The sequence below is a fragment of the Hydra vulgaris genome, chromosome 10 (assembly GCF_038396675.1).
Source record: "Hydra vulgaris chromosome 10, alternate assembly HydraT2T_AEP".
Classification (NCBI taxonomy): Eukaryota; Metazoa; Cnidaria; class Hydrozoa; order Anthoathecata; family Hydridae; genus Hydra; species Hydra vulgaris.
The window spans coordinates 10643646-10667500 of record NC_088929.1 but is presented as its reverse complement, the minus strand read 5'-3'; the positions used below and the strand labels follow the sequence as shown (position 1 = coordinate 10667500).

General features: G+C 26.9%; 1 protein-coding gene across 1 annotated transcript in view; it reads right to left on the bottom strand.

The window, feature by feature from the left end:
- The window catches only part of LOC100203914 (AP-1 complex subunit beta-1), a 27955-nt gene extending 10219 nt beyond the window's left edge, over positions 1-17736 (bottom strand). The window contains exons 1-16 of the mRNA XM_065807237.1: positions 17098-17736; positions 16885-16990; positions 14720-14855; positions 14373-14618; positions 11761-11885; positions 11547-11615; positions 10236-10302; positions 8909-8990; positions 8727-8799; positions 4441-4581; positions 4251-4326; positions 3384-3473; positions 3223-3311; positions 2698-2977; positions 2244-2613; positions 3-148 (exon numbers count right to left, since the gene is read on the bottom strand). Coding sequence (XP_065663309.1) covers positions 3-148; positions 2244-2613; positions 2698-2977; positions 3223-3311; positions 3384-3473; positions 4251-4326; positions 4441-4581; positions 8727-8799; positions 8909-8990; positions 10236-10302; positions 11547-11615; positions 11761-11885; positions 14373-14618; positions 14720-14855; positions 16885-16990; positions 17098-17167 — 2166 coding nt within the window. The 5' untranslated portion in view covers positions 17168-17736. The remainder of the gene's footprint in view (positions 1-2; positions 149-2243; positions 2614-2697; positions 2978-3222; positions 3312-3383; positions 3474-4250; positions 4327-4440; positions 4582-8726; positions 8800-8908; positions 8991-10235; positions 10303-11546; positions 11616-11760; positions 11886-14372; positions 14619-14719; positions 14856-16884; positions 16991-17097) is intronic.
- Between the last annotated feature and the right edge of the window lie 6119 nt (positions 17737-23855).

The window sequence follows — 23855 nt, the reverse complement described above, 5'->3', positions numbered from 1 at the left end:
ACCTGTTTGGGAGCTGAATAACCTGAGCCAGGAAGAGCAGTTTGTAAAGTAAAAAGATCGTTAAGCCCAGTCACAGGAGCAGGTTGTTGCGGAATAAAAGGTGATGGTGTGCTAAGCATATTTAGATCACCCCCCAAGAGATCAAGAACTAAAGTTATTAAATATATACAAATATATATATAAATATATATATATATATATATATAATATATATATATATATATATATATATATATATATATATATACATATATATATATATTTGTATATATATGTATATATAATTTTATAAAAACACATGTATATGTATATATATATATATATATATATATCACACACACACACACACACACACACACACACACACACACACACACACACACACACACACACACATACACACACACATATATATGTATATATATATATATATATATATATATATATATATATATATATATATATATATATATATAAACAAAATTTAAGAATTATTACAACAATTAAATATTCCACAAAAGAAGTGTATATTTTTACAATTTTTTTATAACAGAACATTTGTCATTATATTTTTTTATTTTGCTCAAATTGATACAAATTTATATAACTCATTATAATTAATATATAAATTAAAAATTATTATGCAATAATTTAGAGTGTAATAATTTTATATTTATCATTTATTCAATCTAGTTAAAAAAATTTCAATTGGCACTCTTTTTTAATTGTTTTTTTTTTTTTTTTGCAACAATCGTGTTGTTGCCGAAGTACGATTAACAAATATCACAAACTAGTAAATAATAATTTTACTAAAAAATTTGTGTAATGCAAAAAAAAAAAAGGCAAAATTTACAATAAACCTTACAGTAAACCTCACAATAAACCTTACAGTAAACTTTACAGTAATAAATATTAACTATATTAAAACAAACAAAAAATTCTATTATTCATGGTACATTTATATTTTTTATAAATTATATATTTGCATCAAATATTGGGCAAGCATTATTTGTAATAAATATGATTTAATAGAATTTTCAATCCCATGCTATAAATATAAAATTAAACTATACATGATAATTAAACTATACATAATATAAATAGAAACATTTTTTCAATCGACAATAAACAGTTCAGATTACAGTACTTTTTACCAAACTTAAACGCCATCATCGTTAGTCAGAACCAATGTTTTGTATTTAATCAGCACTTAGTTGACAAAACATAAAAACAAAATTATTTTAATTTTCAAAAAAGAAATACTATATATATACTTAATAAATGTCCAGAATGTTATTCAGCAATATTTATTGTACACAACATTTATAAGAAATGTTGTGTACTATAAAGGGTTTTAAACACATTTTCCTTAATTTTTTGTCAAGACCTGAACAATGAACTTTTTAACTTAAAATCAATGAAGAATGAAAATAAAACCATAAATAGTAAAAAATTCAGAGATCAACCTACAAACTGTGTTTGTAAATTTGTGCTATTAAACTGTTTTGTTTAATGAATATGCCTCTAAGTATAACTAAACATAATTACCATAACAATAATAGTAAACTAGACATTGCTTACATTGAGGAAATACACGAAAAATACTTAGTGAAAGAATACTTGTTAAGTTTGTTATGTACTCTGCAATAATTTTATTAGATTTAGTTTTTTTTTTTAATGTGGTTTTCTTGCAATTAATTTGTGTAATTTTTGGTTATTCAACAAAGATTTTTCAAGTTTATACTTTAGTGTGTTTATATTGTGTTGAACAAAAAATTATATATGAAACTGTACTGAATTTTTTTTATTTATTTATTGATAATGATTTTAAAGTTGATAAAAAATTGTTTATTGTACAACTTTTGGTTCAGCACATTTTTTAAAAACTATTTGTGAAGATTGATTTATAGAACATGTTTGGTTTTCAAGATATTCTTGTAAAATAAAGGTCTGTTTCTTTGCCCAAATTTAGTTGACTTATATTTAAAAATTTTTTGAAATGATTTAATTTAACACTTCAGAAAATCATAGATGTCCCCATATAATATCGAGATTTAATTTTTTTCTACTTAAAGGGTATAATCCCCTTCATGTCTGTCTTTAACACTTCCGCCATCTTAAACAGTTTTATATGGTATTCTAGTAAAAAAATTAGAATATTTTTTCATGTGGTCATGTGATCAGTTTTATTTCATGTGATTTCACATGAAAACATATTCTTTAATTCTTTTAAAGTTGTATACCTGAATCTGAGGTAGGCTTGACTTGTGTTGGCATTCCAGTGTATTTTTGAGTTGGTGGAGGAGCAGGTGGTTCCATATCTAAAAGATCACCTAATAAAGAAGAGGGTTGAGAAGCCGATTGATTTATAGTTTGATTGGCAACCTGGGAAATTGTAGGTTGCTCAGTTTCCGATACATCGTCTAAATCATTAGTTGAAGATGATAGAAGAATAGTGCGACGACCTGCTGTTTTACCCGCAACAAATGAGCTAGGAGGTCTATGGTAAACTGATGCAAGAGTAGAAATGTGACAAATCAGCTCATCAAGAAGCGTTGGTTCTAACAAATCTGTCTCTTCAGAGATTAATGGTTTTTCTGCTAGCACAACATCCTAAATTGTTATGTTTATAACTTATTTTTTTAATTTCAATTATTTAATACAAAAAAATAAAATTTAGAAAACTTTATTAAAAACCTTTGCAGCTGCTGGGTCAGTGGAAAGCAACCTCCAATATATATAACCACGATCCCTGAGATCTGGATTATCACTATCCTGGGTTGCAAGACTAAGAACTTGCTGCACAAGCTCTTGAGTATCAGTCGGTCTCTTTAAAAATAACTTGACAATTGCTGTGAGTAACTGCAGTTGCACTTGAGTATTTTCATCTGAAAAACCATCAAGAAATGTGGTAAGAAGTTCATCAGCATTATCAATACGTTCAGCATACTCTCCAATGATCCATATCATAGAAGCTCTATAAAAAATAGACCAAAAATATTCTTAAAATAATAATAAATTTTTTATATTTCAATACTAAAACAAATATGAATAGAACTCTTTTAACACTAAATTTAACATCTTATTTTTTTCTGAATTTCTGAAAAGTATTATTTCTAATTTTTGTATTAACTGCCATATATTTCCTTTATATTTATATTTTGCTCTTATACTTTAACAATTAAACTAAAAATAAATTTATTATAACATTGGCTCTAATACCTGGCTTCTGGTTCATCTAATGAATCAAGATTTTCACAAAGTGTTGAAATAATACTCTCATATTTATTAGGGTATCTTCGAAATATGTCCTAAAAATAACAGATGCTAAACAAAATTAACTTTCTTGAACATTTTATGTGTAATAAAAAATAAATTTTTACCTTTAAAACCACAATGGCTTCTTGAACAACATAATTGACCTTGTTTTGAATTAAATCCAATAATGTTGTAACACATTTTTCAGCTGATTGCTAAAAAAATTTAAATTATGCTATAATAAATTAAACACTATTATTAAAAATTAGTCTTAAAAAATTCTAAAATTAGTCTTAAAAAATTCTAAATTTTATTCTTTATTACCAATTTATTTATTGAATTTTATCATTTATTAAAAAACCAAAATTCTTTTGTCACAGAGAAACTTTCTTTTGTTTCGTGTAATTTAAAACCTATAACATTGACACTAAAAGTTAGTTTTACTATTTTATTGCAGATATTGTACTCTCCTCCCATATCTAATTGTATAGGAAAGATGAGGGATAAAATTGTTTGGAGAGGGTATAAATTAGAGATACGCCAGGTATATGAGTTCTAGTTTTCCAGTTTTAGGTGTCCATGCTGAGCAACCCGGACATCTATAAATTTCGAGTAAGCTGAAAAACTGGAGTAATAATGCAAGCCAAATACTTGGCACTTATATATTCTGCATACCTAGGAAAAACTGATGAGTACCTGATTAAATTATTTTATGGTGGTTTTGCTGGGTACTCAAAATGTGTACATGTGCCAGGTGCTCAGTTTGGACCTGGAAAAAACTGTCAGAAAACTTAGACCAAGCTGGGTACCTGGCACATCTTACAATTATACAGGGGAAAAAACACTGATGCACAATCCATTTGCACAAAAGCTATCAGTCAATGTATGTTTGTATATAAGTTGCTTGCATATACACATGTAACCATATCATATTGAATACTGTTACATCAAAACAATAAGATTTTAAAAAATTTAGTACAAAAGTTATATACTTCCACTTTGATAGCACATCTTCCAATTGCTCTAACAGATTTACGCACAAAATCAACATCTACTTCTGTAGCATATCTGCAGGCAACAAAGTCATAAAAAATTGTTTACATAGTAATAAAAAGTTAAAAAATAACTATCACTATAGTAATGATAACCAATAGAATACCCAATAAAAAAAGAACGACCTACTCTTTAAGTTCAGCTAAGACTTGAGCAATATTTTGTTGGGATGCCAATCTGATCATTATATCAAGTTTTTCAAGTTTAACATATATTGGATCGTTGTATTTTACAAAGAAAGCTTTAATTTCCTGTTTCAAGATATCAGGTCTATGAATGAGAAAATACACTATACAAAATATCATATGAAGTTTTCCAGTTAATAGATCACATTCATACTGCCATATTTAGAATAATCTTTAAACATTTTTCTAGTGTGCAAACTAACTGTTAATTGTGTAAAACTATTTTTACTACTTAAACTATTTATACTAATTAATCATATTATAATGTTTTACTATATAACTTATTTTTGTACAAAACTTTCAACATCTATATACTAAAGAAAAAGTTTCTATTTAGTATTTGTTTGTAAGGTTAGCTTGCACAAAAAATAGTATTTACAATAAGGATCTAGCAATTGTTTTAACAATAGAGATCTATTAAAAAAACTAAACTTTCAACATCTATATACTAAAAAAAAAGTTTCTATTTAGTACTTGAAAGCCTCAACAGAAGAACGATCAGAATCACAAGTTTGATTTTTTTGAGTTATTGTCCTTTTATTGTAGCCCAGGGTTCATACTTTGTCTACCTGAAGTGACTAATCAAAAAATGATCGGAGTCTTGAGTTGCAGGAGTTTTTAAAAACACCACACATTTGCAGAACGATCAGAGTCGCATGTATACAGCAACAAAATGATCAAGCTAGTTGTCAGCCGGCTTATTTTCTATCACATGGCATGTGGAAGCCAATCCTGCGCTGTTTTAGTTAGGTGTCTGCTTTAAAGATGGCAGAAAGCAGCACTGATCCCCCAGTCATTAGTGACAAACCAAAGAAAAGAAAAAGAATTTTACTCATAAAGAGCAGCTGAAATTTTAACGCATACCAAGTCATGAAAGAGGGGAAGATTGCAAGTGCAAGATGAAATGTTTTGAAGCAATTACTGACAAAGAAAAAGACAGTCTACTCAATCAACTTAACTTGATTAGTAGCAAAAACGCACAAGACTCACATCTTGCTTTCTTTGTTCAGGTGAAGAACCTTTTTTCTACCCATCTCGAATAACAATAAGTAAATACAAGACCTTCGGTTATTGTTCCATTGCATAATAAGTCAACTTCAGGATTTGTAAGTCTTGATATTTTTTTAGAATGCTGTATTGAACTAGAAATTTTATTCGAGCCGCGCGAAAAATGTTGAATTATGTTTGCTCTCTCTCTCTCTAAAATCCTATTCATGCTTAGAATAAGAAAAAGATTGGCCAGTATTTTTGTTCAAGAGAAATTTCTTGAGTAATTTAATTTTAAACTTTGTTATGCAAGTCAAATTATCTTAGATGTGTGTGGAGTATTCTCAGCTGTTTTGTTGATTAATTTATGTGTATTAAGTCAGAGTAAATATAATTGGGTCAATGATATTAAATTTACTAGTGTATAGAATTTCTGTATAGGATGGAAAGTTCTTTTGTTTTTATTTTGAGGATTTTATTATTTAATATAGCAGCACTAGCATATTTTTCGTATTCTAGATTACGACTATTCTAGGATCCTGTAATATAGTATAAATATAGGTTTACTAATCGACACAGACACGCTCCATCTCAGGCAGATTCATTTTATTAGCGGCATCGTGTTATAGCCTAAGCTTAGATGTACTGTGAATTTTGTATATTATTGTAAGTTAAATTTAGTATAACTGTTATTCTTTTTAGTTAAATGATAAACTTTTTGTTATCGTATTCGACTTCATTTTATTCGAGTTCATTTATTTAATACACTTTTATCTGTGTTGTAGCCGTATTTACAAGCCATTTTAAAACTAATTAAAATTAATAATGCAGTCACAACAGATTAAACATAATTTTGTCACACAAAAAATATTAATTGTAGAGCTAAAACAATGCCTTGTCTTATCTGGCATTAATTTTGTAAACATCCTCCAAAATAATAATAACATCGAGTAAAAAAATACTGCACACTTATTGCTCTTGATTCTTAAATATAAGTGAACTGATTTTTATTTAAAAGTGAAAGCAGTGGAGACGCGACAACCTCGCAAAGATGAAGAGAATGCCAAATTCAGGGACTTCTGAGTGATTGGTTACTCGTTTACTTTTTTTATTAAACTGTATAAATTATATAGGCTTATGCTGTGTTGATTTTTCAAATAATAATACTATTTAAATATTGTTGGTTTATCTGTTTTACCACAGGACGTCCACCTGTTGACATGAGGGAGACATTCAAATCAACCTCATCGACTTAAGCCAGAAGAGTTGCAAGCAGTGATTGACCATGTTCGGTCCTTCCATGGCAGAAAGTCACACTATACCATGGGTGCTACAAGGAAAATATACTTGTCAGAGGACTTGAATGTTGCAAAGATGCATCAAATGTTTGTAAACTCTTGCCCTGCACGTGAAGTTTCTTATAAAAGATATAGACATATCTTCAACACTACATTTAATATTGGATTTGAATATCCAAGAAAAAATATATGTAATGTCTGTGATGAGCTGAAGCAGAAGATGTCATATGCAGAGTCAGAAAACAACCCAGAAATTGACAGAATGAAGCAAGAACTGGAACTTCATCAAAAAGCTACAATTTTCTACAAAAGAATACACGAGGCGAAAGATCTTGCCCAGATAGATAATTCTACAGAGGCAGTCGTTTTTGATTTTCAGAAAAATCTATGCACTCCCAACAAAACGTCCAATGATGTTTATTACAAGCGTCAACTGACCTGCGTCTCATTTAATGTTCACATGCTGTCAACAGATGATGCATACTTCTACTTTTACGATGAGACTGTTGCTAAAAAGGGTGCTGATGATGTGTGTTCCATGCTTTATCACTTCATAGAGACATACATCCCGCAAGTAGTGACAAGACTGGATTTGTTTTGTGATGGGTGTGCAGGGCAAAACAAGAATTATACTCTACTTAGGTTTATGCATTGGTTGGTAAACACAAAAATGCAGTTTGAGCGCATCTCAATCCGTTTTCCATCCATGGTCACTCGTTTCTTGGATGTAACCATGACATGACCTTGATCAAACAGTCAACAGATTTGGATCTTCCCAGCCAGTGGGTTCAAGTGTTCAGGAATGCACATGTCAAGCCATCTCCCTTTACAGTGATCTGTGAGCAGAATATGTTCAAGTCATTCAAAGATTTCCTAAAGCTAGGCTACAAGACATCTTGTCCCTTTAAAACAAGACCTTTGCAATCATGTGAACCAGGAATTCTACAACAATCTTCCATTGTTGGACCCTCTGTTGTAAAGATAGTTCTTCAACAGACACGTCATATTATGCTTATGATTGAATCAATCAGTCTATAATTACGGAGTTATTGCAACATAAACATTAGTTTTTATTAATTTCCTCCTCCCTTCTTTTATTATTTGGTTTAGTACCTGCAATAAAGATGACACTCATGTAATAATCCTACTATTGTAAAGCATTATTTTAGTGCATTTCAATTCTGTTGTTTTTGGTATGAGTAGTAGTCAATTAAGAAAACCTGTTATGGGAATTAGTCTCTAGAAACTAACCAATAGAATATTTTGGCTTGTATTAGAGTGATGCAATGGAAAAACTATCAAAGTCCAAACAGCAGTTCCCCTCTCACAGTATCAATATCTAACATATAAATCAACATTTTCACATAAAACTTTGAATTGCTATATTGAGATATAAATGTTTTCTAAAATAAAATGATTTTTGGAGTGATTTTAATTCTTTGAACTACATCTTAAAAATTGATTTTCTCAAAACAGCAAGTGTGACTCTGATTAATCTTCTATTGAGGCCTTCATTTGTTTGAAACGCTAGCTTGCACAAAAAATAGTATTGACAATAAGGATCTAGCAATTGTTTTAACAATAGAGATCTATTAATTTGTGCAACAGCACACATTCAAAATCTTTATATAATGACCAATATTATACTAGCATTGATTATATTTATTATGTGATGAGCAAAACTATATTAGCATAAACTACATTTATTATATATTGACTAAAACTATATTAACATAAAACACATTCTTTAACAAACATTAATGATACTTAGTCAAAGTAAAAAAAATTATATACTATCTTTTTTTTTTTCAATTCAAATTTAATATATTTTGTTTTATATAAAAATATCTTCAAAAAACTATAATATAAGAAATTTAAAATGTCTAAAAAAAATTAATAAAACTGAAGATTAAACTAAAAATTGAAGAAGCAAAATTTTTTATACCTTTTCTGCACAATCAAATTAATATTTCTTAGAGCAACATATTGCACCTCAGGCTCAGAAGAAAGAAGAGTTACTATAAGAATAAATATATAACTCATAAAATTAATCATATCAATCCAAAAAAAATTAAAACTTTAAAAAAAGTTTTTAAAATGATATATAAGTGGACAATAAAAATGCACCAAGTGGTGGAGCAAGCTTTTTGGAAAGACTCTGAAGAAATGGAGATCCTGCAGGCATCATTTCCATAAGTTTCATTAAAACCTAGTAAATAATCATATATATATATATATATGCATGTGTGTGTGTATATATATATATATATATATATATATATATATATATATATATATATATATATATATATATATATATATATATATATATATATATATATATATATATCACCAACACTTTATTATTTTATATCACAACACTTACTATACTGATATTATTTATATAACGAGTGTCGAAAATATTTTTGTGTTTTTATTTGTTAATTATCTTCACAAATATTTGTGGTATTTATCTTATTTTTTTTAAGATTTACTTTTCCTCTACAAAAACTTATTGATTTTACCAAAGAACTATTTTTTTTATTTTAGAAATTAGAAAAGAAGAACCATTACTTATTGAAAGCCAAAGGAGAAAGAATTAAAATTGCAAATTGAACACGAAACTAATTCAAAAAAAAGAAGCATGGAATTATGTTTTCTGATGAAAAGATGTTGGATATTAATGGCCTGCATAAAACAAGAGAATTCTGGTTATAAATGGTAGAGAGACAGATAGAAATGGTGGTATAAAGAAAAAACAAAAATTTCCAAAAAAAGTTAAGCTGTGATTAGGAGTCATCTTGGAAGGAATAACCACATTGGTCATTTTTAACAAAAAATTGGTAAACAACAAAGTTTGTATAAAAAATGTTTTACCAGTGGCTTAAAAATATGGAAACCAAGTGTTTGGTGACAATTGGATATTATAGCAAGATAGTGCACCTAATTACACATTTTCCCAAAAATGGTACTAAGGCAACTTTTCATCTCTAGTTTTGAAAAAAAATTGGCTTCCAAATCTCCTGACCTTAGCCCATCAGACTTGAATGGGATGAATTTGTTCACCAAATGAACTGGTGTAAAATATATTTAAAAAAAGTATTGATTAGCAAATTAAAGTTTGCAGTAAAACAAATGTAATTGAAAAAGTGTTTTATTTGTTAATTATCTTCACAATATTTGTAGAGATAATTAACAAATAAAAATACGGCATTCTTTTTGAGTCACTTGTTACCATTTATATTCGTAATAGTGAGCATATTTATATTTTTATATACCTTTATGTAAATAATATATACCTTAATGTAAATAATAAAACACATTTTAAAAAAATTAAATAATTATTAACCTTTTTAATTCAATTAAATCATAAATATTTTTTAAAATATGTAATAAATAAATGTATAACTGTATAAAATATTTAATAAATATTGTATTAAAAAAAACAACTTACTTTAACAGCAGAAAGAACAACAGCAGCATTGGCATGAGATAAACGTGGGGTCACACGTTCACAAATACTATGAAATAAATTGTAAATATGAACAAAATTTGGCTAGAGTACATATGTCAACAAAAGATTTGGGTTTTGTATATATATATTTATAGTTCAATAAAATGTTGAGTTTGAGAGTACAAAAGGTAAAAATTGAATCCTTTGACAACAAATTTTTATAAAAAATTTGTATAAAAATAATACATAAAATTACTTTTTATGTATTATTTTTATACAATTTTTTAACTACTTTTTTCTTTTAATGTTCCTGTATTGTCTTAGTTGTCTCAAAGCCAAAATCATTGAATCAATGGTATTAATATAATTATATCATATAACATATAATATATAACATACAATTTACATATAATACATATAAAATCAAATGTTTTTTAAATTATACATATGTCAACAAAAGATTTGGGTTTTGTATATATATATTTATAGTTCAATAAAATGTTGAGTTTGAGAGTACAAAAGGTAAAAATTGAATCCTTTGACAACAAATTTTTATAAAAAATTGTATAAAAATAATACATAAAATTACTTTTTATGTATTATTTTTATACAATTTTTTAACTACTTTTTTCTTTTAATGTTCCTGTATTGTCTTAGTTGTCTCAAAGCCAAAATCATTGAATCAATGGTATTAATATAATTATATCATATAACATATAATATATAACATACAATTTACATATAATACATATAAAATCAAATGTTTTTTAAATTATCACAAAAATGAAAATTAAAAATTATTAAAAAATATGAATTTGTTTCGATTTGTTTCTTTACTCTCAAGCAAACTCGTTAAACTTTTTTGCAATTGTAAACTCGTTAATTTTTTTTGCTAAATCTATATAATTTGCCTGCTTTTTTACTGCTTAATTATTTAATCTATAACATAATATGAAACAATTATACAATATAATTGTTTGAAGAAACAGTTTGATTTAATTTCTTTTATGCATCGTAATATTGCATCATGTGAGAAGTTTTTAAAGAATTTTAAGTTTTTAAAGAAACTAAATAAAAAACATCAACATGCTTTTTTACCAAAAATTTTATATTTTGTGTGGGTTTTATTTTGCCCATATAAACTGACTTAGATGATAGCACAGGCTATAACCCGCCATTCCTGTTGAACCCTGTATATATGTATGTGTATATTTATATATATACATACATATGTATGTGTGTGTGTTTATTATTTTTATCACAATCTTTATTTTATCTATCAAGTAACAATATAATGCTTCATCAAATTACCTTTGTGCCTCCTTATCATCTCGTGGTGTGTAATTAGCAAGAGAATCTAGAATAAATATCTGACCCCACCTAAAAAAATGCATAATATTTATAATCAAATATAAGTTATTAAAATGCAATATTAATTAAAAAAAACTATTTAATAACTAAATACTTTTGTCAACTTTTTTAAAAAGATTTTATGCATGTCAATAAATAATAAATAAAAACCTACTCAGTGCATTCATTTAATGCTGTAAGGAGTTTGTTTATTGTTGCAGAATTCATTTCAAAGTATTGATTTGCATTAGGAGATGACTCTGCAATTTCTGTTAATGATGCAACAGCATTTGCAACAACCTTTAAATTAAGTTTTTTTTTTTTTAATTTTGAAAAAGTTGTTTATAATAAACTAGTGTTAAATATTAAACAAAGTTTATAATTCCGACTGCCAAAACAATAATATTTAAAAACAGATGTAGTTGCTTGAGATAAAAGCAAACGTGAATGAAGAACTTCATTCACAGTCCTCCGAATTAGGATGAACTAACTGCCAACCTGACAGTATCTTAGGTCAATAATTTTTTGCAGACCTCAGAATTTTAAAACTTAATTTTACAATAAATTAAAAACAGCAAAGCAAACACTTTACTTAAATTTTAAATAAAATAATTGAAATAAAAACTGCAAATCAAACATTCTAATTAAAACTGTTAAAACAAAAATAAACAATTGTTTGATTCAAATGCTTATAAAAACAAATAAAAACAGAAAAACAAATGTTTCATTTAAAACCCTGTTAAAATGGGAAAAAGCTGTTTATTTTTCAAATTTTAAGCAAACAATGACATTTGAAAGAAAAATCTGCAAACTCAGTATTTGTTTTTCTCTCAATTTTATGCAAAATGTTTGCAGTTAATTGACTTGTTGAACCTTGTTTATAAATTTTGTGCCGACCTGATGCCGACCTAAAAGTGTTTTAGATAATTTTTTGCCTTATTTTTCTAATTCCAAGGCATTCATGTTTGCTTTTATCTTTTATTTTTTCCGTTGATTATAAAATATCTATTTTAATTCTATGTTCTGTATAAACAGGCATGGTCAGGAAGCGGGTGTGATCGCACTCTATATCTGACATGCAAATTATATTTAGTTGCGACAACTTAGTCACAGCTTTTTAGATGTTTTAAGAACCTTTAAATTTGTGTATGTTTTCATGTATGTCCGAAACTTTTTGACATTCTAAAACAATTAAATTTGTAAATAATCTTTTGTAATCAAATGTTTTAATATTAGCAAAGCGCTTTTAAACTAAGCAATGATTTATTTTTATTGACCATTTATAAAAAAAAACTTTTAATTTTATTTTTTAAATTATATAAAGTTAAGTAAGTTTTATTAGGAATTATAATAAATAATTATATAAATAAAAACACAAATTAATTTTTTATTCTTTAAATGTAAACCTTTTAAAATTGTTTGTAGGATCGATTTTATATAAATAAGACTTTCAACAACAACAACATCTTTTCAATAAAACTAAGAAAATAATAATCATCAAAGTTAATAAAATTAATAACCAAATAAACAAACAGGAAAGTACAGGCGACTCAACATAAACATACATATATACATTGTGAATTAAAAGTGGATGAGCACCGCCTTAGAGGTTCAAACAGAACATAAACATACATTTATGTAAAGTGACTTATGGGTGAACTAGCACTGGCCTGGTGCCAGTGATCCATACAGAACAAAAACATACAAGTATATAAAAGAGCTTACTCACTGAATATATCAGCGGTATTGTGAAGCAGCTCCGCTTCCTCTTCATAAATATATATTTTACCTTTTTTGTTTAAGCATAAAAGTTTGCTTTCTAATAATTTGATGGAATAAAAACATGCTTCTAATTTGGAAAAGACAAATTAAAATCATAATTTACTTAGAATGTAATATGCCCTTTGTATATTAATTTATAATATATATTATAGTAAAATACACTGTTGGACTTAAGTTAAATATAAAGTTATTAAATCTATACATTGTGAGTAGTTTGGAAACTGATCTTTACAGACCACTGTTTCAGGGGTCTGGCGCATTGTAGAACTTTTTTAAGCATTATAAAGACACTGCTAAAAGAAAAGGTCATTATAATATTTTTATAGTAATGATGAAACTATTTCTTTTGTTTATCTTACTTAAAAATAGTTTTAAATATTTTTAACTTTGCAAACTATGCAAAGCATGAAATGGTTATAAAAATATATTTTTCTTTTTTATTATCATATAATTCAACTACCGTTAGTTTTATTAAAATCTTTAAATCTTTTTTTGTGTATATTTACCCTATATTATATTATACACTTTGATAAATTTAAGAACGTTTCTTTACTAAATGATCATCAATAGTTAGCTGTTACTTTTAAAAGTGTTGCCTAATTTTATAAAATTTATAAAAGTGTTGCCTAATTTTATAAAAGAAATTATAAGAGAGAACTTTAGATTGAATTTATTATAATTTAGAATAAATTTTTTTAGTAGTTGTCTATCATCAAGTTAAGTTTCTTTTTGCACTTTTTGAAATGTTCTCAAAACATCTAAAAAGTTGTGGTCATGTTGTCACAACTAAATATTAATGCAAGGTCAGATATAGAGTGCAATCGCACCAGCTTCCTGACTAAGCCTGGTATAAAGCTATAAATTATAAGTATTTTTATAATATTGCTTTATATTTATTTCAAATTTACACTATCATTTTTATTTATTTAACAAAAAAAATTCTTATTTTAATAAGTTTAACTAAAACCTATTTTAAAAATTATTAACTCATAAAAAAAAAACTACCATCGGGTTAGAATCTGAGAGTAAGTCCCTCAGCAGCTCTAAAAATCCTTGATCTTCAACAAGAGTAGAGTTTATATCGTGCAACTTGGCAACACAAACTGCTGCAGTTTTTCTAACATATGGATCTTCATCTTTTAAGCATTTTCGCAATGGTTCACACAAATACTCTGTTATTTTATCCACCCTAATGCAACCCATGGTTCTGACAGCTAATGCTCTAATCAATGGATTAGGATCATCACAATCCTAAATACAAAACAATAAAAATTAAAACTAAACTGATCTTGAATAAGACACATTTACCCAAATTAAAAAAGTATCAATTTTAAACAATTTTAAATGGAAACCTTTGCAAATGTATTGACAGCCATAATTGCCATATCAGGTTGAGACTTTGCATAATTCATTAAATATAAATACACAAGCTTCTTTAGCTCTAGATTGTCTGTTTGCATACAATTTATTACATCCGGAAATAATGCACTAAAAAATTAAAATATTTATAAATTGTATATAATATTATGAAGTATATTGTATATTATATTATATAAATTGCATATAATATCATGAAGTATATTGTATATTATAAGTATATTGTGTATTATATTATATCAAAAACTAATTTAAAATCAGCATGAGCTGACTTTTAGCATTTTGGTTAACTATATGGTCAGCAAACATGAGTGCTAATTTTTAAAGAGACACGACAATCTTGTAGCATTGCTTTATATGAGTTATTCCAAACTGCTTATAAAATTTACAATGTGCCCCAAAACAATGAAAAAATAAATAGTACATTAAATTTAATTTCACATATTAAGCCTATAACATAACATAGCACAGAACACTTGAGTTTAGTTTGAATATCAGGGTGTTAGCTCACCCCTTTCTAAAAAATTTTTGCAACTATCAACCTCAAAAAATTTTGGTGTATTTTTTGAAAGGTATGTTATAATAGAATTTAAAAAATTATATTTTTCTTTAAAAATATTGTTATCTATTGCTATGGTTACTTATTTGGTTACCAAAAAATTCAATATAATGTTTTAGAAAGGATGTCTATTTTTGATTTTAAAAAACCAAGCATTTTTAAAAAATATTTTAAATTGAATTTTAGAAAAACTAATCATGGACAATACAGAAAGTTTAAATCAAACCTATGGTTAATTGCATGAAACAATTTATTTTGTAACATTTCCAAACTTTATTAAACTTAGAAAAAAAACTAAAGAAAAAAAACAAAGCGCAAAATACTTTGTAATAAGTGCTATAGTAAGATGTTATTTTTTAGAATTTTTTAATTCAAAGCTTAAATACATCAATTTAAATGGTGCTTTGATAATGGAAAATCATACAGAATGTATATCTATATTGCAAGTGACTTGTGAATACTTACAAAATGACAAACTTAGTCTGTCATTTTGTGTCATTTTAGTCTCACATTTTTTACAATACTGACTCATCTAACACTTTGCATTTAACACTTTGCATTTAACTACATCTAACACTTTGCATTTGTTCAAATAAATGCAACTAACTGAACTATTTGACATTAAAAAGCAAATATATCTACACAGCAAAGCCAACTCTACATATCGAGTATACCATTCTGTAGTTTATATCAAATCCTCATGACATAAAAAGCAGTTTTTTCGATGTCCAAAATGAATGCTTCCATTTGTAAAAATATTTTACTTGTTGAATTATATTTAAAACTTTTGGTACCATACATGAACTTTAGATTAAGGACAAACAAGAATTGAAATTAAGTTTTATTAACTAAACATGCCTGAAATTCAACTTTCAGTAATACCATCATTTAAAAGATAAGAAATCTTGTTTTTGGTGAATTTTTTTTTTTTTTTTGGATCTAACAGCTGAGATTGAAAAGATATAACAGTTGAAATTGTATGGATATACATTGTTTTTTTTTATGTGTATCCATCCAAACTTCCTTTTTTTTCACAATAAACAAAATAATCATAAACTAATCTACTGAACAAAAATTTAACATAAAATAAAAAGTATGTAGTGTATTCACGTGGTTGTGAGGCAGTGTGGTTAACATTCTAAAAAAGTTTATTTTTTGAGCTCTTTAAAATGCAATTTAAAAAATTCTTTCTTCACAGACTCAGATTAATCATATAAATTAACTTACAAGGAAAAGAATTGTATTGTATATTTATGGAAAAGAGAAAATAAAATCGTTGCTTTGGGTGTTTTCAAAGATAGTATTTTTGAGTATGTTTAAATAAACAAAATTACCATTTTTTTTGGAAAATTAGGGCCCCACAAATTATTTTTTGAATGTGGGCCCACAACTCTAATTGTATTTTATATAACAAAATTACACTGTATTAAAAAATTAGGTTTCCAAAATGATTTTAAGAGGTTGCTTAAAACCCTTAAACATTTGAAAGAGGGTTGCTTATGCTTTACAAAAAAAACTTTTGCTTACTTTAAGACCCAGGTAAACAAATTTTCAATAAACTTTTTTATGTACTATAATTACCTAACATCTTTTCCAACTGTCATTATAGCAATAACTTTTTTTACAGCTTCTTTTTTACGATCAGTTTTATGTTGGTTTAACTCTGCTTTCAGCTCATAAATTTCACCTGTTCAATAAATTATATTTAATCTAGTTAAAAATTATAAGAATATACTATATCTTAACACCTTAATCAAAAACAAAAATTAATTTTTTAACTAACAAGCTAGTTACCTTTCTTAGTAGTGGTAAAATACTTTGAGTCAGTCATCTTTTTTATGTTACTATTAAAATAATTGTGCATTATTAGATTAGAATAAAAACATCATAATAAAAAGATTTTATTATTAATATAACCATGTTATATTAAAAAACTTAAAAATCTCTTTTACCAACATTATCAAACAAAAGACTTTTACTTTTACCATTTTATCAAACAAAAGACAAAAAAAAACAAAAACAAAAAATACAGTAGACGTCGAGGACAAAATTAAATTTATTACCCGGTTTGAAATTTGGTCATCAAAAGTTTATTTTTTGTTGTTTAGAATTTAGAAATATGTTAAACTTGCAACTATTACGTAAAAAAGTTGCATGACTATAACATTTATTGTCAGTAAAAATTTACAAGGAAGCTATCAATTTAAAAAACCCTGGATTTAACCTTGTATATTATTTAGCAGGTGCTAAATAATAACATTTATATTTAAAATAGTATTCATACCTTTATACTTATAACCTTTAAAAGTTAAATAATATTTTCAGTTTACAATAAGATGCATAATAACACGTCTGTTCGTGGCACATTTGCTAATGCAACTTGATTGAATTTTATTATGATCCAAATAAAGTAATTATGAGAAAGATTATTCTCATAATTTAATAAAGTATACAACAATGTTGTAAAAAACATTATGAATAGATTTATTGTTAATGTAGTGTTTTCTCTTGTGTTGTCTATATATATATATATATATATATATATATATATATATATATATATATATATATATATATATATATATATATATATATATATATATATCTGTGTGTGTGCGTGTGTAACAGTCAACGCAAGTAGAAAAAAACTAATTTTTGACTAAGTATAATATGCATGAAAACTACAAGCTCAAGTAAGAAATTATTATAAATAAAAAATTACCTATTTTTAAGTATTTTTTAAGTATTATTGGGCATGCATTAACAAGTGTCTATCAGGGGATTAGTAAATGCCTAGAGAAAATGAGTTAAGTATATATGCAAAACTACTTTTTTTTTAAATGCTTTTAGATGAACGATAATGTTCTTTTTGCTTTCCAAACATTGATAGCAACTTAATTAACAAATTATCAGTAATAAAAAAGTTAATGGAACTTTCCGCAGTAGCCATCTTAATTATTATGAATATTTACTACTATCCTATTAAAACCAATATTTTTATTATTTGTACACATTAAAAATTATGAAACGCAACCGATTTAATTTAATAAATACATTTTCATATAATTTACATGTTAGTAGAAACCCAATGCTAAATGAAATATATCAGGCTGTGCTCAACTTCTAAATACAGGTTTGCGTCTTTATTTATAATCGAAAATACTTTGATTAAAATAATTTTATTTTATGCAGTTTCTAAACAATTCAGTAACGAATGAACATTTTATTAAAAAATTACCTTGTTTTAAAAAATGAAAAACTTTTTTTTATAAGAATTACAGACACTAAAGCGGCGCAGTTTTTAGTAGTTTACATAAGGCATATTTTGAAAGATGAAAAAAAAATTTATTCTAAATAGTCAACTTGAAAAAGCAGCACTTAAGGTATACGATTATGCCCCCATTACTACCTACATTGATTTAATGTTGGTCATTGTTTACATAAAAAATAACCTTTAACAAAATCGGGACTCTAAGGTGGAGTAACAAGATGCCACGCCTAGTTAAAGGGACGCGCAGATATAGTTACACTGTTTCATAAAATTTACACAGTAATGAAATATTTTTTAATATAAAATACATTTTTTTTATTTTTGTATAAAATATACACTTGGATATAACTTTGGCCGTCTGATAATAAAATATAACTACTAAAGATTAACTTTTTTCTGCGGCTACTGAATTATGAGTTGACTAAAAAAATACCTAATAAAATTAGTAGAGAAGCACAATAGATTTCAAAAATTCATCTAGTGCAGTCTATTAAAAGATATAGTTGAATTGATAAGAGAGAGCACTATCGAGGATAGTAATTTTGCTCCAGGAATTAAACAGGGAATAAACTTACCTACAGAGGAAAAGCGAACAGTTAATTTATTAAAACTACCATAATAATACAGTGCAAAACAATAATAAACTATTATTAAACCACGATTATTTAATAAATTGGTTTACAAGGAACGGACATATTCCGTTGAACACATCACTAGTTAGCATGACTAACTCGTTTAACAGCAGGGGCGGTCAGGGTAGAAGATGCTTTTAGTAAATATGACTTTTAGAAAGATCGTTTAAAAGTCAACAGATCTAGCGCGTGCAATTTTGTTAGGAAGAACAACTACTGCTTAACAATGCAGTCATTAAAGAAGTTGTATTGAACAAGGTATAATAGTCTTTTTCTCGGTGTATACATGCGCGATGGCCGTAAAACGAAGAAATGCTAATAGGTGGGGCGTGCAAGGAGATGACGGTAATGCTATTGTCTATTTAACTCTTCTTAATTTTTATTTTTAACAAGGATGCAAAGTGATCTAGTTACAACTAAAAGGACTTGCTTGATCAGTAGAATGTCTGAGAATGATACATTTATGATCTTTATCGAAAGTTTTAAGCGAGTTCCGCGGCAGACGGTTGCGACTGTTTTATAGATGGTGTATATACTTCGTTCTGATTTGTTGATTTTTTTTCTCGCTTTCAACTCATTTAGTTTTCAATTTTTATTTGTTTTTGCGTTAATATGGTTAACAAAAAATATTCCAATTTGACGCCAGTATTAACATAACTAAATTTGAAGTTTGCCTCCTATCTGGAATTTACTAATTCTAAAGCATTTAAAGTTCGACTCAACCTCGATAATCTTTTTTCAATAAAAAGTCTTATCTCAGTTATGCTATGGAAGAGTGGAACATAAAGATTAATATAAAAAAAATTTGTTTCACTAATGATTTTAATATTTATATTGCCACGGAGTTTTTAATGTATATTCTTTACGTAGTTTTTTCACAAAAAATATTTTATTGTAAACTTACTAAAGTCATATGGGTTTTAAATTTTATTGTTAAAAGGGGTATATGAAAGGATTGTGGTGACACCAGTCATCCGTAACGTCTTTGATCCCCTGTTTGTTTTTATATATATTTATTTTTTGTGTAAAGTAAAAGTTTCATTGTGGTTTTATTATTTATTTCTACAGGCTGTGGACTTACAAATGCCCAATAATTTTTGTGTTAAAAACTAGAGTACTGTTTTGATTAATAAAAAACTATTTTTGATTAATTTTTTTGAGTTGCATTAATATATAGTACAAAAAGTTTATTTAAATTTAAATATTTCTCCTTTTTCTTTAATACACGTAGGAACTCTTTAAAAATATCACAGCTGGCATGAAGAAAATTTTCAGAAATTTAAACTAAAATAAACTTGAAATCATTTAAATTATTACATTTTACACTTTTTAGTTTTTTTAACATGTAACTCTATGCAATGAAATTCAATGGGTTCAAACCTGAATTGCTGGCGGGCCAATTTGACACTGGAATGAAATAAGGGAAATTTTTCTGAGACCATACTTGAACGGTTTTTGCTTTATGTGCGGGGGCTGAACCTTGCTGGAAGGTGTATGGACAATCACCAAACATTTTTTCAACGTGAGGTTTCACATGAGTCTTCAAAAATATAATTTAAATAGAGCTGCAGGCTGATTTTAACTCCTTTATTAATAAATTTTAGTAGAAGTTTTTCTATCTTGGTACCATTTTAGTATGTAACGCTAAATTTATCTATTAAAGCATGATCATTTGCTCTTTTGCGTGGAGATTTTCATTTAAAGTAAAGCACTTTTGAATTTAAATTACTTTAAATCTTTGCGTGGAAGCCAATAATATTTTAAAGGTCGTTAAAGCGAAAAGTTGAAAAGGGAAAAAAGAGTTTTTTCTTCATTCTTTTTTTTTAACAAAACAGCCTGGTTTTTATCTATGTCTTTAATATGTTGCACCAAATTAACTCTTTATTAATAAATTAAATTATTATTATTAAATTATCGACAATTTTATATTATTAGTTTTACTACTTAAGTTTTATATATATTTATTTTTTGTGTAAAGTAATTTTTTTGGAGAATGTACCAAAAACTATATTTCCAGCTCAAACATGAATAATTTTTAATCAGAAAAAATTATTGACCTTATACCATTATACATATTATATAAATTATATATACATTATACATATAAAATTATTGGCCTTATACCATTATACATATTCTTTCTCATTTTGCTTCTCTCAACACGCTCAATTTTTTTTGTTGTCAAACTAGCTGATAATATTTTTTAATTATTTTTTATGCATAAGTCTGTTTTAATCAAATTTCTGATGGTTTTCGGATCGGTTCTTGATTCTTTTGAAACTGATCTTCCTTTTCAAGCAGAATTTCACCTAATTCTTTCATAAATAAACTTTCTGAATTTTTTAGTACGAACCACTCTTTTTCCCCCCTGTTTTTTAATGGAATTTCATTTCCAATTGCCTTAAAACACTTTATGATTCGATATACTAACTTGCGGCCGAATGTGTGATGTTTTAAAAAATTAACAATTTCAGTTGTTGTAAATTTTTCTTTATAGCGACAAGCAATCTCGTTTCTTACGCTTTTTAACTCTAAAATTTTTATCATTTTGAATGTTCTGAAAAAAGATTATATGTGTTTCTGAGAGCTGATAAATACAGTTATTAGTTATGCAAAAAGCAGCTTCATTGGAATAGAAGTTTACTTATAACAGTTCTCAAAAGTCAGGGGAATTATATGTATATATAATTCCCCTGGGCCCGAGAGCAAGGGCTGATTCGGACTGTGAAGTAAAGGTAGAAGGAGGGGGTAATTTTTTTGATTCCAACGATCCAGACCATCGATTTACAGGTTTAATGATTTTTTAAGCAGGCAAGTGCAAAGAATAGAATTTGCAATACGCAATTTTATTCGAATTTCATGTCACTTTGAAACAGCCTCCTAAATTTACTTACGTTTTTAAACAATGTACTCAAAAAAAAAAATCTAAGCAGCAGGGAGGAGGGGGAGGAACAATCACTCCAATAGTCTCCGCCTATGTATACCTTCCTAAATTTTTCTTCCATTAGGCTGGAGGATTTAAAGGGATTTCTTTCTATTGCAGTAGAGAAGCTCGTATCTTAGTTTTACACAGAAACTTTTTTTACCAAAAAGTATTTTTTACTAAAAGAGTATTTTTTTCTACCATTCTGGTATAACATATTACAATAATAAATATATAAACCAACAAATGATTGTTTCGCCCAATATCAGGGCTCATCAGCATGTTTAGGAACATATTTCATTCCAGACATCGGAAAAATAAAAACTAATAACAGAAAAGAGAAAGACACAAATACAAATAGATTTATATACATAGTCAAATAAAAGATTATATATATTTTTATATTACAAGATTTTTAAAAAAAGTTGTTTTTTCAGTGTTTGCCTGAACAATGACCACTAATCATATATATAATCCTAAACAAAAATATGGGGTTACATATAAGCTGTCCTGCTAAGGACAAAAATGCTAAGGATAAAATTGCGTAGTGCAAATTCTAACTCCATTGATGACTTGGTCTTCCAAGGGGTTTCCATGCATATTTGTTAGCTGTTATATGAAGAGCGGTGATAATGGAAAATAATTTTTTAATACAAAGTAGTTGGTGTGTTAAAATAAGCAGCATAAACACTAATCATTGAAATGAAGTGGACTAATTGGACATTATACGATTCACAAACAAATAAGTTCAGTCGATGGCTATGACAATGTGTATACAGAGTCTTTGAATTTATAATTAGAACCTGAGCAGAAAGACCATTTATATACTCAGAGACAGAACTGGCTTCATTATATCCTTAACCCTTACAATTTTTTATATCTTGATTAAAGTTGCTTACACAATAAATACATATTAACTTATTGTATTAAAACAAAAAAATTATTTTTGAAGAAAAAGTAAAGTGACTTACCTCTGTGACTAAACTTCTGCACATATATTTCTTCTTATTGTGCCATCATAATGGCACAATAAGAAGAAATTTGAGGCACTGTTTTTTATCCGAATTTGTAAGTCTATATGATCATTTTAGGCCCAACCTTATAGTTATTGAATAAATTTTAGACTGTGCTCAAGCGTTTAGGACCCTGAGTTTCGACCCGGTTTCTTATAAATTTGACCGGTTTTTACTATACCATCATCTTGGCGGTCTGTTTTTTTTATTAAGATCAGAAATATTTATGATGTCTTTAAGCTTTATTAAAGTAGTAAAATTGTTTTTTTCGCATAGAGAAAAATCAAAAATAATTTTAATTTTTATTATTTTCCTGTTTTATATTTTATTTTAGCACTAAAAATAATATATTTACATTAACAGTAGGAACAAATATAATGTAATATTTAAAATAAAATGGGAAAAGATACAAGATTATAACATAAAGTTTTTTGATCAGTGATTTATTTATTTATTTAATATATATTTAGCTCATTTAAATGCTATTTAAAATCACAATAAAAATCACAATAAAGAGAGTTCAGATTCCGCGAAACTACTATTTACAAACATCCCTTTTCTTTGCTTTGCTTTCTTGTCTAGCAACTTCGATTCATTCGGTAATTTATAGACGGGTTGGAATTGTTTTGAGTTTGTCCGTTGATGTACGCATGCGCAAATTCTTGGCAGTCAAAACATATCGTTGTTGGTTAATTTTTTGCTGGACTTCGTAT